The 19,066-nt window shown below is 41.1% G+C and overlaps 2 protein-coding genes across 3 annotated transcripts in view; both read left to right on the forward strand.

The window, feature by feature from the left end:
- The window catches only part of LOC121882298 (1-phosphatidylinositol 4,5-bisphosphate phosphodiesterase beta-1), a 111,909-nt gene extending 101,952 nt beyond the window's left edge, over positions 1–9,957 (forward strand). For both annotated transcript variants that reach the window (XM_042390443.1, XM_042390445.1), the window contains one exon: positions 7,785–9,957. In XM_042390443.1, coding sequence (XP_042246377.1) covers positions 7,785–8,009 — 225 coding nt within the window. In that variant the 3' untranslated portion in view covers positions 8,010–9,957. The remainder of the gene's footprint in view (positions 1–7,784) is intronic.
- A 4,322-nt stretch (positions 9,958–14,279) lies between these two features.
- LOC121882030 (1-phosphatidylinositol 4,5-bisphosphate phosphodiesterase beta-4-like) overlaps positions 14,280–19,066 on the forward strand; it is a 72,054-nt gene continuing 67,267 nt past the window's right edge. Inside the window, exons 1-2 of the mRNA XM_042389955.1 lie at positions 14,280–14,528; positions 18,152–18,191. The gene's annotated coding sequence lies outside the window, so the exon portion shown is untranslated. The remainder of the gene's footprint in view (positions 14,529–18,151; positions 18,192–19,066) is intronic.

A 19,066-nucleotide genomic window follows, 5' to 3' on the forward strand; every position in this document is an offset into this window, starting at 1 on the left:
GGACAGCTATAACCATTCCTGGTGGAGACCCTGAGAGCTGAGCAGCCCACCAGTGTTAATGCTACACTACAACTGTAGTGAGTGTGTGTACACAATTAACAAACTAAAAAATCTCTATCTATGCAAGAAGGCAACTAACAGCTTAAAGCAAGCCGCAATAGGCATAATTTCCAAGCAATTTGAAGTTGAAAGGGTGCAAAATGGAAGAGATACATTATTCTGAGCTCCGCATTATTAAGAACCCGCGACTCCTTTTTTTAAGTAAAATTGTGTGGTCGAAGCCCTTTTTGTTGATAGCATTAGGGTCACGTACTAAATGGTGTGAGAAAGGAGAGAGAAAGAGAGAGACATGGCGAGGTTTGTCGTCACTCCCAGCATGTTCACTCAGGTGTCAGTGTCCTGCTAATGATCCAATCAAAACGCCCCACAGGAGTCAGCGGTACCCAGCACGATGGCAAATGATGTTTCGGTACACTCTTGATACCCTATATCATGACATGTTACTATTTCTCAACCTCTATTTTCTGTGTTATAGCCACAGGGACAAGTTCACAGTGCCATGTGTCCACCTCATATTATTTGCATGTCACGTAGATCATAATCATCAGTATTGTCAAAGCAAGTTAAAAATTTATTTATCGTTTGAGATGTATAGTTCGAGACTGACTCTCAGAGCAATAACTAGCAGCTAATCTTTCACTTTACCGTTCATTAATTAGAGTTTTGACTTCTTGTCTAAATATCTTGAGTGCTGGTGATGATCTGACTGTTCAGAGTGAGTGAGCTGAATGAGTTTAGGGGAAAAAATCTGCAATTGCTTGATTGCACAAGAACGGCCGTTTTAAATCCTTTCTTAACAAAACTTGTTTGTTTTTTTTTTCAAATTGGACTCAATGAGTCTTTTAAGGGCTTTTGACTGCTTATACATCTAACCTGTTAGTGCTTTTTTTCTAAAACCATCCCAGATGTGGTCAGATTGTGTTTTTGTTGACCCAAAAAGGACAGATAAGATGGACAGCTAGTGAAAAGGATTCCACCTCAGCATCTTTGAAGGTTTTTTGAAGGTTTTATGGACTAATAGCTCACCACACTATGTTGTAAGTACTAGTCATTCCCTCCACAGGGTTTTCTGGCTGTGAAAGGTGTATGAAATAGTGATTTGGCAATGTGTTTCACAAGCGTGTGCATTGGTGTATGTGTGTGTGGTGTGAATCTGCGATATTATGCAGGAGACGTGCTGATTCTTTCTTACTTAAATGAAAAGCAGAAAAGAAAAATGATGGTGTCTCCCCACTGTGCAAGCCTTAAATCAACACGCAGATCTCACACACACAGGAGCTCACATATATGCACGCACACACTAATTTGTTCGACAAGCAGGAGTCCTGTGCGGTTGTCATGGAAACTCGGGTCCCCACTGCCCCCCCACCCCACCCCCCCACCTCTTATATCCTCTTCTATCCTTCATGACTCTCTGCAATCTGTTAATTTGGAACTGAATCCTCATGACGCAATAGCAGGGATGGTTACTGGAGGTGGAAGAAAGCAGGAAGAGGAGGGAGGGACAAAGGGAGTGGGCGCAAACAGGTTGGAGGAGACGTTGAGGTCTGAAGTTGAAGAGGAAGGAAGCAAGTATGTGGCAACCTTCTCTCTCCCTCTCCCTTCACTGTGTGGTGTAGGGGTGGCCACTATGTTCCCTCATCACAGACTTTGATCTGCATCATCTCTGCCTGGCGGGTTTGCATCAATAATGCACTTGTGCCTATGCATACACACACACGCAGACACACACACACACACGATACCCACAGGGAACACTGAGTGCAAACCAGAAGCAGTGAAGTAAAATCCATTGTGTACGTGTGAGTGCGCGTACATGTTGCATGCTTGGTTACTCTTCTTGCTCTATTATGCTAGATGCTTTAGATCAGTGCACGAGTGTTCATTATGTATGCCCACATGTGCTAATGAAGCTCTCCGGGGTTATGCTCTGTCTAAGGAACATTCACTACTGAACTCACTGCTGGAAACTGTCCTCTCTACAGTATGATTTCCAGGTTTCCGTCTTCAGCATGAGCCACTTTTTTATTCATTTAATCTGTAGCACAGCAAGAGAGAATGTAAAAAAGAATTGAGAAGGGAAAAAAAAAGATTGATTGAGATTTCAGTTTTCCAAGAATTTTGCTCAAAAGCTGTATACTTCAGCACAAAAGGCAGTAGGGTGTTACAGTTACTAAGTAGTTGTTACAGTACTAAGAATCCTGTTGAAATGATGAATAAGAAGGACTTTTAACGTTTTGAAAAATATGTTCCGAGCTTTCATGCTGACAGTTAGGTAGGAGGATTGATACCACTTTCATGTCTGTGTGTTAACTATGGAGCTAGAGCATGGAGTTGGTTAGCTTAGCTTAGCCCTAGTTCTACCATGTAACTCCCTGTAAAACCACAACTTTACATTTTTACATTGCAGTTTGGAGGTATGGGTTTGAAGAAATCACAGACAACATACACACATACAAATCACAACACTTTTAACTTTGGAAGGAGCTGTTTCCCCTTGCTTCCAGTATTTATGCTAAGCTAAGCTAATTGACTCCCATAACATTCTCTTTGGGACAGCAAGCAGCAGGGTTTCATGAAAACAATTTTTTTAAAGGCATCAAAAATAATCATTTTAGTTATACTTGTTATAAAAGTTGACATTTCATTTCACAATAATAGAGTCATGTTTAAAAAATGCCACATTATATATCTTCTCCTCTAGTTAACTGCGTCTGATCAAGAACATCTAGATAACACCGAGCACATTTCACAGCTAACCTTCCCTTTTGAACCAATCCATCTAGGGGAAACACTCATTACATGCATGATGGAGGTATGCAGGGATGTTTTTTTAAATTCCTGGACGTGAAGAGAGGAATCTAAGAAAAACAGCAGATGAATTATCTGAGAGGAGTCAGGAAAGGGCACTGACGCACACACACACACACACACACACACACACACACACACACACACACACACACACACACACACACATACACACACATACACAGGGATAGAGTAGATGGAAAGGAGCATACAGCCCGTTCTCTGGAGCGGTTACTTCTGTCTCTCTCTTTCATTACTTGTGTTGTTCTTTCTCTTGCCGCAGTTCATTTTCATAGTTATGACCAATACAGTGGAAAGAATGTAAATGAAGGAAAGGCGTTCTCTGCCCTTGCGCTCACTCTGTCTCTCTCGCTCAGTCTTACACGCTCACACACGACTTACACACATTGCTTGACAAACCTTTCTCTTCCAAAAGCCTGTAATGCTGACAGGGTGGTGACCCTGTCTCATCTCATGGACATGGGATCTTGGGTTTAGCCTAATTGGGCTGTGTTTGGATATGCAGTATAGCTCAAGGTCAGGACACACACACACCTATACACATCACACAATCTAAGGCTCTGCTTTGCTGGTTTTCATCCATGGCAAAGAAGACATTTGTCATTGAAATGGTCTGATGAAGAAACTTGCAAAAACATCAAACAACCTTCTTATTGTGACCATAAGACGAGGCACAGCTAACATAGCTGCATAGATGACGGTTGTCGGCTGAAGGCTTTTTTGTGGCGCTGCAGCAGGCGTTATGTCACAGCTCAAAGCAAAGAATTAATTTGGCTCTTTGGAGGCCTTCTCTGCTTTCTGCTTCCCTCGATAGCTTCTCAAAACGAGGACAGCTGGTGAAGAAGGTCACTGAGTGCTGTATTTTAAGAAAGGCAGAAATGTGTGTGTCTGTGTGTATGCGTGTATGTGTGTGTGTGTGTGTGTGTGTGTGTGCGTGTGGTTTGTTGACAGATGACAGGTCTTCAGAGATGAGAGACAGATTTAAAAGCTGGCTAGATAAATGCTGCTGGTTGGTGTCCAAGCAGAAACTGGACCGTGCGCACACACACACACACACACACACACACACACACACACGTACATATACTGTATGCAGGCAAGATACATACTCAGGAAAAAGCTCACATATGCACACAAAGACTAAACAGGCAAATGAACACTATTCTGACCTTGTGGGTCCCATTCAGTTTCTAAAGGACTATTGCTATTAAAAGCATCACAGTTGGTTCACAGTTCAAAATGTTCAAGCTTTTGATGTCCCAAGTCAAAATTCAATCTGACAAATTTTAACATCACGAAAATTAACCAAAATGTAGCTCCACCATCTCCAGGAAGCCTGAAGAATAAATTTCACAAATGCCTTTACTCTATTCCCTGTACTCTAACTGTCAAACTGATAAGATGTCAGTTGGAAGGTGATAGTCATCATGCCATAGATCCAAGAAAACCTCAGAAGATAGCAGCTCTAGTAGCTGTCTGTTTTCCCATCAATCTTCCTATAATTCCCTAAGATTTTTATAACTCAAGCTGTCCTTTGGTGATAGCAAAGCGCTGTCTTTGTCGCTCAGCACCCTGACTCTAACAGACGGCTGTCGCTGTTTGCTTCTGAGCTGTTGATTACACACAAAATGACACACACATGCATGCATGCAGATAGACACATGCGTGTGTCTTTCTGAGAACTGCCTGGTGCCCCTCAGACACTTCTGCCCCCTGCTCCCACCACCTCCTTCACATGTGCCAGGGTGTCGTCAGATGGGAGAAAGATGACAGTTTTAATCAGAGGGTGTTTGTGCCTCAGCAGGCAGGGTAAAGGCAGGCTGCACATGTACATGCACACACACACACACACACACACACGCAGCGTGCAGACTGTCCCACCCCTAAGTAGGTCATGCGCAGTGCAGAGCGGGGAGAGAGAGAGAGAGAGAGAGAGAGACAAGCTGTGGTGCATCTTTTGCCATCTGGTTGTGATGTGCTGGATGTCCGCTCTGTGAGACCCACAAGGAGAGTGAGGAAGAAAAAAAGAAGGAAAAAGAGAGAGAGAGGGAGGGAGGCATGTTCCAGAGAAGGTGACCTTGAGTTGCTGTGCTTGGTAGGGGCTTTAGCAAGCTTGGCTGTACCACTCAAAACATCAAAAAGACAAGTCAAGAGCCCCTTCATTTTACACAAAGACAGACAGCATCATCTGATCTGGCTGATTGAGTCGGCACTCAGTCGAAGCAACATTAAACTCAGGTTTGGTATTTTCACTTTTTAAGTGAAGATAATTTCAAATGTACTAACTGCACTCTTTTGCATTTTAAGAGTCTTTTTAAGGTTTTGTGATTATTATGCACAGACACTAGCACACAACTTAAAAAATATGAGAGGTCTTTGTACAAGCTTTTAGCTTCCTACCTCCTGCACAAGTGTTTGTTTACTTTAGTTTTGTCTAAGTAAGATATAGTGATAAATTATCTGATGATAAATATCACCAGATAATAAGTAAAAAAGCCTAAAAATCAAAAATCATGCCAATTTTTAGTATTCTACAGTTTCTGATACATATGATACTCGCTAAAGGTCAGTGCTCAAAAAGTATTGAGGTTCTACACTCACCCCTAGTCATAATCTACATAATCTGATATCAAGCTTCAGTATTGCAATGCGTTTGAGTGCAGGGAAGGACTTTGCAACCATCACGTTGTATCATTGTGCTATGCAGTACTCTCAAATGAAATGGATGTTCCATCTCATAAGCTGAAGTGGAGAGTGCGGAAAATTGGAAAGTCGAGAGAGCACAATGGCAGTCCTTGACCTTCATTCTGTCTCCTCTCTCCTCTCCTATCCTCTCCTCACCTCACCTCTCCTCTCCTCTCCTCTCCTCTCCTCTTCTCTCCTCTCCTCTCACCCAGTCTTTAATATTCTTAGGAATGTTTCTGAACAACTGAGGGCTTCTCTGTCAGCTGTGAATTTCATGGCCACTGTATTGGCTGGAGGCTTGCTGGAGGTGAATTCATCTAGGAGAATTCAGCTTTGTGTTTAGTAGCTTTATCCATCTAAAATGGCCGCAGGACTGCGTATATATCACAAACTTTTGCAGATTCATGACATTCACTTTGCAGACCTTGGCTTTTGCTCTGCATCAGTCCATTGTGCATTTTTAATTAAGATTGTGTTAGAAATTGAAATTGTTTGAGTTAGAAATTGGTTGTAAGTCTGAAGTGGGCCCTTAATTGATCAACGATCCATATTCTCTCTGAGAAACCTCTGTTGCAGAGGTGTCTCAGAGAGAATATGGATCCTTTATGAATCCTCTCAGAACTCGCAGGTATTTTCAATAACTCATAATGCTGATGTGACGGTATTGAGCTGTGAGACTCTGACACCATTCATCTTAGCGGCTTTTCTTTTAATTACTGCTCTCCCATGGGAGCCAGTCGGGTAGTTAAACAGAGAAATCAGCATTACAGCAATTATTGGCTCACAATGAAATGAATACAATCTTGTCATCTGTAATCATTGGGGGCGTCTATGCCTGGGAGAAAACAGCTTCTCCTTTCCAGCTCTCAGTGCAGAGAGGGAGTGAACAGTGAACATGGATGCCAAGGGAACCCTGGTCTACCTCCAGGACATCCTATCCAAGGCCTTATCTATCACTCTGTCTCCAATCTTTCCTCTCAGTCTCTGTTGTATGTTATGGAATAAAGCGGAATTTCCATAAAAACAATCTTTAGATAACAGTCATGGGAAAAAACTGTGTAATGTGAAATGGCCTCAAGTAGTGACGAACCCACAGAGAATTATTGATGCAGCTCTATGGAACTTTTCAGCTCATCGTTTGAGTTTAACAGACCACACCTTAACTGGTTTGGTTCGCTCTCATCAGTGTCCAGAACCAAATGGCAGACAGAAGAAGTTAGCGACTAGTGGTGGTGAACATAGTGGAGCATTTAGCTGCTAAAGCGCCTCATATTTCCCTCAGGAGTTGGTGGACACCAAAACAGAGCTAAAACAAAAGTGCTTATTGGAGTTGAATGCTAGTGTTGCTCAGTGATGTGTAAATAACTGTTTGCTTACACATTTGCCATATCAAGTTAGCAGATGTTTTATTCCATCACTAAAACATTCCATGCAGGTAATGATTTTCACTAATGCTAGTATAGTGTATCTCTATCTGTATCTCTATTTTGCGACCTCTACCTGTATATCTCTATATACATTTCCCATTCTGGGAAAATGGTCTCAGACTTTTGGACTCTACTGTATATCGCTACTTAGTTACATTATAGTTGCATGGAAAAGAAAACAATGTCATGTTAATTCGTTGGTTCCTTGCATTAAAATGGTTGGTATTCAATAATTGAATTGAAAAAATTTTTAAAATCTAAAACCTGATTGTTGCATGAATCTCTGATGTTGCTGAGCCTAACAAGTTAACAAGCTATATACTTTGGCTACCTGTGGTTGTTGTCACTGGTTGTATTCTTTTGCTGGTTGTTCCTCTTTGGCAGGAGGTGAAGCTGTGGTGGATAATTTGAGAATGACTTTGCCTAAAGAGGAGATAATGCAAATAAGTGGAACTAGCTGTTGAACTTTCAAATCTATAGGCTACTTTTTAACCTTTATGTACACAGGGAATATACATGTGGATGCTTCCAGTCCCAGTAAAATCATGATCTTTGACTGTTGAGCATCCCGACTTAAATGGGAGACCAAGTTTCTTGCTCAGGGGAACATCAGCAGCTTGTGAAAGAGGGGAAAGATTTTCCATAACTTCCACAGGGATGTGATCTTCTTGTCACAAGCTAGTGTGGCTAATCAGACCCAATCCAAAATTTAGTCTTCTAGATGTATCATTTTTCCTTTTGTAGGAATTCTTGGCTAATGTTTACGTTCTTCCTCCACAGCTACAGAGTGATCTGGACCAGGAGTACCAGGACAAATTTCGCCGGCTACCCGTTGAGATCCAGGAGTTTGTTCAGGACAGCAGCAAGGCCAAACATTGCGACGATGGCGTCCATGGAAACCTCATGGTTTCCCCGACAACAGAGAAGTTCAACCACAAGGCTTCGCACTCGGAGGACGACATGGAGGAGGGATCGTCGGAACGAGTCTATGACACGCCTCTTTAGAGATTTAACCTTGGCGCTTTGCTTCACACAGGGACACTGATTGGTGGATGTGTTTGTGACCACAGATCTAGGATGAGACTGCCCCAACTTCGGTCCTAATTTTAACCAATGGGAGGATTAGATCAAATCTGAGCCTGAATTGGTGAGTAGAGGTCCTCTCTACGTAGAGTGCAGTCCTGTCCAGAAAACCGTTTCATGTAAATAGTACCTTTTGTGTATTTGTATGTTACCTGTATGTTGTCGTCTCTTTCGGTACGGCCACAGGATGTGTTACAAGGCACTAACTATTTGCAGGAAATAACTTACTTGAACTATTGCACAGAGAGAGTAGTTTCTTTTTATTATTTTTTATTATCATAATATTGGTAGTAGTGGTGGTCAGTAAGGTGTGTGGTGCCAAGGTTTTGAATTCACTTACAGTGGACATTGTCATTTAAGTGGAGTCAACTCATACTGTAAACCAACCACTGCATATTCAGCCTTTGAAGCTTCCATCTTTATAAGATTTAGATTCACCCCTACATATTTGCACTGAAGGCTCACTACATAACTATGTAACTTAAAATAATTTTAACCCAGAGGCACTGGTGGCTTGCTGGTTCTCGATTTTGTTCTCACAGAACTAAGCCTATGTGTTGCTGCTATTTTGTTTTAATACCCATCAGTTTTTTAATCCTTATCAGTTTGTACAATATTAGGCATGGTAATAATATGCAGTGCTGTTATTCTTTTTTTTTTTTCTTTCTTTTTCTTTTTTTTGGCTAGTTTTTAACAAGTTGGTGTTGTTTGTGGACACAATTTTGCCCAGAGAGGAAGTCAAGGGAAAGTGTTGTACAGTATCTGCATGTATTTGAACTAACTGTAAATGTTACAGTAGCTCTGTAGCAGAGATGTTTATTAAATGTAACTAAACCTGCAAAACAATGGACCCAGTGTGACTTGATACATCACTGTGGCATAAACTGAACAGGACTGAAATGAGTTAAGACACAGCCCTCTCCTAGATCTAACAGCTGGCTCAAGTTAACATGTTGCACATTGTATTCTTTACTGTTGTCCCCTTGAACTAAAACATTCAAACCAGGATATTTAAACAGAGGAAGAGGATCCTGATGTAGTTTTACAGAAGTGGCCTTCCCCTTAAGTGGATCATTGTGTACCTACTGGTGGGGAATGTGTGTGTTGCTCCTGTATATACAGAGCAGATGCCTGGGACCACATGTGTCACCCACTGGCATTATTCACAATATTCACTCACTATTTGTAGCTGCATCAGTGTTTGAACTGTGGAAATAGTTCAGTTATGTTAAAACAGACTCCAAACGCTCAGTTTATATCTGTAGAGCACCAGCGGTAACATGATCTTATGAATAACTGAACTGTTTCCTCTTTTTAACTGTGCCCACTCAGTAACCATAAGGGAGTGTTTTTGACTTCCTAACTGTCCAGTGCCATTTAACTCACTGGTGTGTCATTTGATATCAAATCACATTTCAGCTGATTTTTCCTTTTAAAAAAAAACAAAAAACATTAAGAGTGAAGGATTACCTGACATGTAAGTACAAACTACTTTTTAAAAAGACGACAGTTCATATTGATGTGAGAGTCCTGTGCCTTTGAATAGGTTTGCCTTGTTTGATGTTGAATGTGTGAAATGCATCATTGTTTAAATTGCCATTATATTATATTATACAAAGCTGTCAGATATTAAATAGACCGTGTGCACTTTTTAGTACAGTACCACTACTGAGTAATGCTTGTGATGAGCAGTATTTGACATGTGTCTCGTAAGAAATGCGAGACATCCCTCTTTTTGTCTTGAACCACTTTATTTAACAGTCCCCCTCCCCCCTTCATCAATTTAAGTGTATGCACTCTGGAAATGTAAATGTATGTATGGCATAAAGGATAAAACATGAAGTTGATAAAAAAAAAAAAATAGTGTAAAGGGAATTTGCCTGTAATTAAAATAAATGTGGCTATTATTGTACATCGCTGGAGTGAAGTTGTGTGTCCTTTGATTTTTTTGATTTTATGTTTTCATTTTTTGGTGTGGGGGGTTAATTATTTGTCTTTTATCTGTGTATGTGATATATTTTGAAGTGATTTGTTCATCATTTTAATCTCTCTATGTACAGCTGTTCCATCACTGACTTGCATTCAGTTATCACACATTTCCTCAGCAGGCCTGTTGTTGTTGTCTTATTATTTTGCATCAAAGCAGTAATTGCATGTGTGTTTTTTTTAATTAGTTCGCCTCCAAATGTGTCAGTTGACACTGTCCTGTCATGCCTTATTATTTAATTTTAGTTAGAGATTTCAATGTTTAACCCACAGTCCTTGTAACAAAGCAAAGACTAAGAGAATAAGAGCACAATAGAGAAGACTGCAAAGTATATTGTAAATACATGAACACATGACACATTTCAAGCATTGATCAAAACCCAGCTATAGAGAGAGAGAGAGTGTGTTTGGCAGCAACTGTGGGCATGTGCGTATGTAGGTGAGCACGTATGTGTGCGTTTGGTATGTATGTCACACTCAGGGGCAGGGGGAAGCAGGGGGGGAAACCCTTAATGACCTACTTCCTGTCATCTCCTAGGTAACAATATCTTTTAAATAAGCCTGAGAGGAACATGAAATCGAGCACGTCCATGACTGAATCACCGGCCTCCACTTTACTGACTGAGAAGCACTGAAATCACACAGAATTATTAGTATTTATTTTAAAAGGATAACACCTCTGAATCATGCAAATTTACACGATTAGCAATGCAAGACCACCTGTGTCCTGAGTATACAAGTAAGAAAGCACAGTGTGTCCAAATGCAGCACATGTCTGTATTGTATTGTATAAGGTTTTGGAACATCCTGTGCCTAAACAGTCAAATTAATCATTGTATTTTGACTTAAAAATCCACTCACACCACAGTTATATCTAATTTTTTTGATTTGAGCATGACCAATGACAATACACGACCTGTTTTTAAAATCTTAAACAAAATCTTTTCAAACAAAGCTTGTTGCGGACTGTGTGCGTGTGTTGATGTGTTTTCAGTGTGTAAGCCTTTGAATTAGGGCTGGACGATATGGACAAAATCAAATATCACGATATTTTTGACGAAATACCTCGATATTGATATTGTGACAATATCATAGGGATGACTATTGATGCTTACACGATGAGATTTTTAATAAATAATCATCAGTAATGTGGACATAATGACCAAGTGGGTAAAGGCAAATAATAGAAAAGCTAGAACAGTCCAGTACGTTCAGAAAATTACATCACTTCAAGTAATGCAGCCTTTAAAACCAGGAAAAGACAACACTTATACCATATCACAATATCCAGTATCTAAGACGATATCTAGTCTCATATAACGATATCAATATAATATCGATATATTGGCCAGCCCTACTTTGAATGTGAATTTTCAGCTGTGTGCACACGTGCTAGTGTGTGTGTGTTTTCCAGACTACATAAACACTGTCCTTCTCAGTCTCAGCTCCTGAGCAGAATCCCAACAGGCAAGAGGAGATAAGACAAGCCTGGTCGCCCATAACAACCACTGTGACCATTCAGAGGCCTCCATGCATACCGCCAACTAGGAAGTGAGCTAATTAACCCTGAGTTCAGGACGGAAGGACAGCAGCTTTTTAATAAGATTCTCTGGGTTATATAAACAGTGACGCCCCTCCAAACTCCCAGGAATATTATCGCCCTGCGTCTGTCCATCTGCTGCGGGGAATGAGGAGGAGGAGGAGGTGTCCTGTAACTGGGCTTTAATGAGGCACACCAGGACAGCAGAAGTGAAGAGGACCACAGGGCGCTGCTTGGAAGGTACACTAAAAACACACACAGACACACACACACAACCACATGCATACTGTAGATGGACATATAAAGGCATTCACGGACGTTTTAAAGTACTACTTGAAAGGATCTTTACTTACTACTTTCAGTCTTTGGCCCTTTCCGCTATGCCTCAGATATCCTGATGTAAACCTAATTTAATCCTAAACCCAAGGCATAACCCTAAAGTAATGTTAACATTAAACCTTACTTTAATCTTGCCTGAATTAAATTCTGATTGTAATTCCTACATTATCCCTAAAACCATGTCCTGCAACCTAAAATCAACCCCATTTAAAGGGATGTGGACGGTCAGAGTGGCCTTGCTTCAGAGGATTTTCCTCATTATTCTTTCACTGCATCGTTTTTAGACAATTTAGAGTTCGCAAGTGTAGAAATACAAGAACATGTACGCACAGAATCAGAGGCTTTTTCTTTCTAATGTCACAACACTTATAGTTTGCTTTTGTATTGTGGCACAAGTCTGTGGAAAGAAATTCATCATGTAATGGTTAACCTTTAAAGGAGTACTCCATTGATTTTACACATGAACATCACTTTACTTGTCACGGGGGTACTGCTTGCCTGTGTAATGTCCTCTGTGGGTCTAGAAGAGCTTTCGAATGTCTGAGAAAATAATGATGTTTAACAGAAAGCCTGCATTACAAACCGGGGCATTGAGTTTGAAATACGTTGGCATTTACCAAACAGGGAGAGTCTCACGTTGCTGCATTGATCTTGACCATTTTCTAAAAATCTGTCTCTCCCAAGTGCTCCAACTTTAAAGAAGTGCAGCACTAACTTGCTGGAATACCCCTCAGAAGTATAATGCGTCACCATTTTAGAGACAGAAGGATGTATTTCATTCATCTATAGCCCCCCCAAGACCATATTTTCTCATTTTATACCTGCAGTATATTTAATGTGTCCATCCTGATGCCGCTTTACATCAAAATCTAGCTGTAGCTGCTCATAACTGACTTCAATTTAATTCAGCTTAACATAATGTAGACTATGAATTTAACATCATAATGATTCATGTCTGCCTAAAAACTTTGGTAACTCTATTTTAATGATGTAAAAGCTAAAAGAACCATCTGCTGTATCACTGCAATGGGATTAATATTACATTAAGTGATGCCATTGATAGAAAGAAAAAAAAAAGTGCAATGAACTGACTACTGAGCACCTCTCAGACACACAGTAAGTGCATAATAGTAGAAACAGAGCAGTATGGGATTAAATTAGTGTCATAATAATTGAACAAAATCTCCCAGGAATCAAACAAATTTGATTGAAAGTGAATAAATATGAATTGAAACAAACAAACGAAAAGTATAATAAAACTATACAAAAGTGCTACATTTGATTACAATATTCTCACTTTTTCTTTCACTGATCTGGATTTCTCTCTTTTTTTCTATTTCGCTGCTGAATTTTTCAGTTTCAGTTCTGAATTTTTCAGTTCTGACACAAAGCTCTCATGATGGCAGGTGTCACAGGGCTGAATCCACATTCAACATTTATTTTGGGGGGGACAGGTCTATGAACCAAATTGGTACAAGTGACACAATTTATGACTTACAACTAGGCTATAATATTTTCTCCAACTGACTAGTTGAAGCTGAAAAATTCAGAACTGCTACTGAGAACTTCAGCAGCGAAACTGAAAAAAAGTGATTGCAAAAGAGAAATCCGAATCAGTGAAAGAAAAGTGAAAAATGTTTCACTCTTGTATAGTTTTACTGCAAGTTTTGCCTTTTAAGTCATTTTTTGGTTTTCAGTTTATTTCTATTCACTTTCAATTCATTTTGTTTGAATTTTGGGAGATTTTGTGCAATTATTATGACACAAATTTAATCCCATAGAAGCAGCATAATGCAGTGGTTCTCAAAGTGGGGTCCAGGGACGCCCAGGGGTCCTTGAGGGGGTTCCAGGGGGTCCCCAGCGAAAAGGGGGATAGTTTATTTTCATTATAACTCCATCTATAAGTAACACATTGACAGAATGTGTGACTATTTTGGTCATGGGTTTCATACACGTTATGTAATGAAACATTTAAAAGCAAAAATCTTATCAACTGGGGATCCCTTGTCTAGTTTGTGTCAATTTAGTGGTTTTTGACGTGAAAAAGTTGGAGAACCACCGGCAACCAGTGTGTGTCTTTGCAAAGGGAGGAGGGGGAGGCACTGTTTCAACGCATGGCGGCTACAGTAGTCAGCTGTTAGAAAAGCAGGGAGGAGCTGGATCTGGTTCTTCTGGATGACTCACTCTGTCAACCCTAGGCACACTCATTCACTTATTTGCGCACACGTACAAAAACACACGCACGCGCGCACACATACACACACAAACACATTCACGCGCAGGCACGTTGTGGTGGGGGGAGGAGGAGGAGGAGGAGGAGGGGGGGAGGCACTGCCGAGCCGAAGAGGGGTTCCTAATCAAATCGCATCAGGACCGTTCATTCTCCACTGGAGGGCGAGTGGTACAAGAGCACCGGGACACTCCGGCAGCAGGGAGACGGGATAGAGCCGCGGCAGCAGCTGGAAGGCAGACAGGCAGCCACACAGAGAGAAAATCCCGACCCGGACTCTGCAAAGCATCATTTCTTTCCGCCGTCGGATTAAACCCGCCCCCGTCTCCAACATCACCGAAATAACGTAAGAAACAAACCTAACGCTATCCGAAATGTCTCTCGTAGCTGCTAACGGAATATTCAAGAGTTAACTGTGCAGACTGCTCCCGTTAAACGTTGAGCTACACTGTGTGTTGAATTTAACGTGTTTAGTTCGGCTGGATGCTGTGGACACACAGGACCTCTCATTTAAACCCCATCACGCCAGCTTTCAGAGGCTCACTCCAAATCCTCCTCGCATCATTCAGACATCACACATCCTCTCTCTGCCCTCTCTGTCTCTCTGTTTCACACACACACACACACACACTAACACACACACAGCTGGAGACAGTAGCCTTTGCTAGCTAGCTAGTCAGACGCATAAAATAGACATTTTAGCAATTTGATATCGAATTTACTATCGCAGCGGCTTATCTTCCAGGTAAATACCGTACAACAGAAAGCCGCTGCGGCTGGAAAACTTGATGAAATGCACGGGTTATTGATGTTTCCAACGGCTGGGAGGCTAGCCAGTGCGGCTAGCTGTAGCGGGACAGAGCAGAAGCCAGCCGGCCGATGACAGGCACACTGCACACTGCACAGTGGCCATAAAAGTCAACCGACAAACCGACATAACCTGGCTTTTTATGCTTGCTATATTTACACACGTGTGTGTGTGTGTGTGTGTGTGTGTGTGTGTACCCTGTGGTTTGCTGTACTGTATTTTTGCACTGTGTTGACCTGCCAGAGAATTTTTGTACAATATGTAATTTAATGTGTAGAGCTGGTGCATCCAAAGACTGCTGCTGTGAGTCTGGGAGCTGCAGCTGCCATGCATACATCCCAGACGGCAAGGTGTCATTGCTTAGGGCAACCGAAAAGTACTGGTTTCTTACGGGAACTGGGTCTATTTAATGTCCAAATCAGTGCATTTTCTGTGTCATATTAATGTTGGTTTAATTAGCAGTACAATGTTAGAATAATACATTTAAGTGTTAGATCTACAGATATTGTGCCTTATGTTTTGTCTGTTTTCAATGCATTCAGTACATGCATTCATGTTCTCTACATGCATCAAATGAACAAGCAAAGATGTTGAAAGTTGGATTTCGGTTTTGATACCTTGATATTAATTCAAGGTTGCATCAGTGTCAGTTTGCTGCCTGGAACTTTTTATCCATTTTTATTCACGTGAAGATATATATATATTTAAAAAAAAAACGTCTTTCTGTGATGCCAGAACAAATGACAGCCTTGCTTGGTTTGACACAGAGTCAGACAGCAGGTTTCTATTTTCAAAATCTGTTTTATCACACGCACCCAGAGGAGAGAGCATGCTGTTTGTTCAAGAACAGCCTGCGGGCAACTCCATAGGCTTATTTGCAGTGCAAATAGTACATAATGTGTTTTTGCGTTCATGGTTTTGCTTGGTTTGGCCGCCTCCAAAATTAATTAATGAATGGGTGTAAAGTAGATGGTGCCTCGACAAAAACTTGTTGCATCAGCTAGTTCCACTTGCTCTGTCCACATACCGTCTGATACATTATGAACCGATCTTTGCAGAGAAATCTGAATTTCCTCTTGTAAAACGCAGCACAGGTATATTACAGTGCATTCTTAAATGTTGTTTGGCCACTATATCTAATCTCACCAGGCTTTTGAACATGGGCCGCAGAGTGTCTCGGCCTCTATTATTGTAAAATTACAGAATGTTGTGTCCCACTGCTCCTTTCGAAGCGTGTCCTCTGCTGCCCATGAAAGATCGCGGCCATTATGTAAAGAAAAACAAATTCTGCTCTGGCTTATTGACATTGCCGCGTAAACGTTTCACTGGTGATTACAGAGGCAAACACTACCCTCCCTCACACAATAACAATCCCTTACCTGTGGCTTAAACCCAGACTGTGAAGCATTTTGATGAATAGAGGTGGGCTAAGAAGCTTAAAGGCTAACTGAGGGTGTGCAGGTGTTTTATTATTTTCTTTTTTTGGACCAGATGGCATTGTAAGTGTTTTAGTGTCTTTGGTGCACCTACTGATCAATGTTTTTGATATAAATTTTTAGGTTTTTCCAGGAGGCTCTGCCCATTATGGTGCTATCATGCCGTATGGTAATTTGGTAAAAGGATGGCTGCATCCCTATTATATTTGACAATTTATTCATTTTAATGATGTCAGGGACAAAAATTGACTGCACTTTTTGTATCTTATCATGATGGAAAGCAGCCAGTAGTCTACAATTCAAATTGAATGTCATTTCGGTGTTGCAGATATTCTGTAATATCCTGTTCTTGGTAGATTTTGTGAGCGCTGAATCTCCCACTTTTTAGATTTTGCCAGTCTAATTTTGATACCCAAGAAATTACCTACTTTATTTAAACTTGCCGGTCCTGAACTGACAGGTGTAACTACATACACAGTGGGTCTGCTCGCTGATTTGTTTTAAACTGAGTGAATTCGCCCTATGGTGTCCTGCTTGAAATGTATAGCATGGAAGTGAGCTCTGTGCAGTGCAGTGGAGGGTCGTGCGCTTTAATTTACTGTTCGGAATTGGATGGATTGAAATCGAATCGCAGTATTTTTTTGACATCTCTGTGCATTTAGCCGGACAGAATAACAATATCTTTGCTTTGAGTCACGGAGAAGCCAAAAATCAAACTAGATTTCAACTCTCGGATGAAAAGAGAGCATATAATGGAGAGGGAGGAAGGTAAAACAACATCTCAGAGTCTTGGCACACATATTCTGAGCCTACTGTAGCATTGCTTTTTACAGTTTCAGGGTTGACAAATGTGACCGTTGCAGCCACACGTATAAGGTTGATCTTGCTTTGAAACGTGTCTGAGGCATACTTTGCTCACTGTTGTGTTTTTCAGGATGCTTATTGTTCTATGGTGAACTTGAACGTAGCTAGGGCTCAGTCCAAACAACAATGAAGAGAGAAAATTTCTTTTTCTCTGTTTTCTGTTACATCGGTGTACTTGCCAACATGATATTGAATTGCTCAAAGTTTAGAGATTTATTCTAGCGGTACTTAAGTTGGAATCCCTCTGCCTACCAGTTTACTGCACATCTCGATTGCTTTCTTTCTTTCTTTTTTTTTTTTTTTTTTTTTGAAGGCTGGTGAGCTCCCTTGCTTGTTTATTTTCTGCTGCTTCTTCTTATAATTAGGAAGGTCTGGTTTTGATTAGCTCGGCTGTCTCCAGTTCCATCCCTTTGTTTTGATGGGGCTTTTAGGTTTTTATTGCAGTGTAGTTCCTTCCCACAGCAGCCTTGACAAAGCTGTCAGTCATCCCCATAGATGTTTTAAGGCCTCACAGAGAGATAGGCCAACAGAAAAGCAGACCGGCACACCGACAGACAGGTCTAGTATAGTGGTAGTATGTCGAAAAACATGTTGTATCACAGCCTTTGTTGTTAACGTCTGACTAGCAAAGACTGCGGTGAAGTTGCTTGTCGATCGTGTGATTAATTTTACGTTTTCCTTGGCAGTGGCGTAGCGGCATGTGGTATGTGCTCGTCTCTCTCCGTGTGTTTCGGCCTCAGCCTCTGCCCTTCCTACTGTATAGCAGGGTTTAGACCTCAGCCAAATAAGTCCAGATTCAGTCCTCTGTGATTTATGAAATTCTCTCCCCTTCTTACTGTATATCCTTTTTTGTCTCTGCAGGCCAAGACATGAGCTTCTGAACGTTATTGATGCTGAACTGGTGAGTTTTGAGGCTATTCACTGCCCATGATAACTGCAGCAATACACGTTTCTTTTTTTCTCATGTTATTTTTATACAATCCCAGTTAAAGTTCTGCCTAACAGCATTGCTGGCTAATAACCATCTGGTAGCAATTGTTGAAAAGGCTCTGTTCCCAGAGATTGTTTAGTATAAACCTCTATGCCTCTATAATATTAGTTATTTCTTTCCACGGCATCCGGTTCACGATGCATATTAATAACCTAGTCTGCATTAAGTCAGTTGATTAAAGTGTTTGCATGATGTGTATGAAACATATGGCCTCATTCAGCCTGTAGGTCTACCTGACAGGTTATGTAACCTAGATGTCTCTGTGTGTATTCTAATGTGTGCTGGATGCACAAAAAAATCAAAGAGGAAAACAAAAAAACAATGAACAAAAAAGATGAGGAATGATAACAATTTTCCTGCCATCCAACATTTTGCACAGATATCCATTGGACTCTTATTTAGTCGGGGTGTCACGATTTCAATTCTAAATCGAAATGAGCGTTTGATTTCGACCTTCAAAATCACAAGCGTTTTTGCGATTCTCCTAGAATTTTTTTCTCTCCGCCCCTGCCTAATTGCACGTGTTTGGGATCCTCGTTGCTTCTGCCTTGCTGCCACCTCAGGTCTGATAGGCAGCGTTATCTCCTTGGCTGAGGAGATGCCACCAGCGTCCTGGTTGTCCATATCCTCTGGCTCTTCGACCTGCTCCTCCAGCTATCTGGGACATAGCGTTTTTTTTACGTTTAGTGGTCTTTCTGTTTGGTGTTCCCCCTCAGGTAACAACAACAGGAGGCAATCAGCAGAACGAAAAGTAGCCACCCAGCTAGCACGTAGCATAGGAGCAA

The sequence above is a fragment of the Thunnus maccoyii genome, chromosome 17, assembly GCF_910596095.1.
Source record: "Thunnus maccoyii chromosome 17, fThuMac1.1, whole genome shotgun sequence".
NCBI classification, from domain to species: Eukaryota; Metazoa; Chordata; class Actinopteri; order Scombriformes; family Scombridae; genus Thunnus; species Thunnus maccoyii.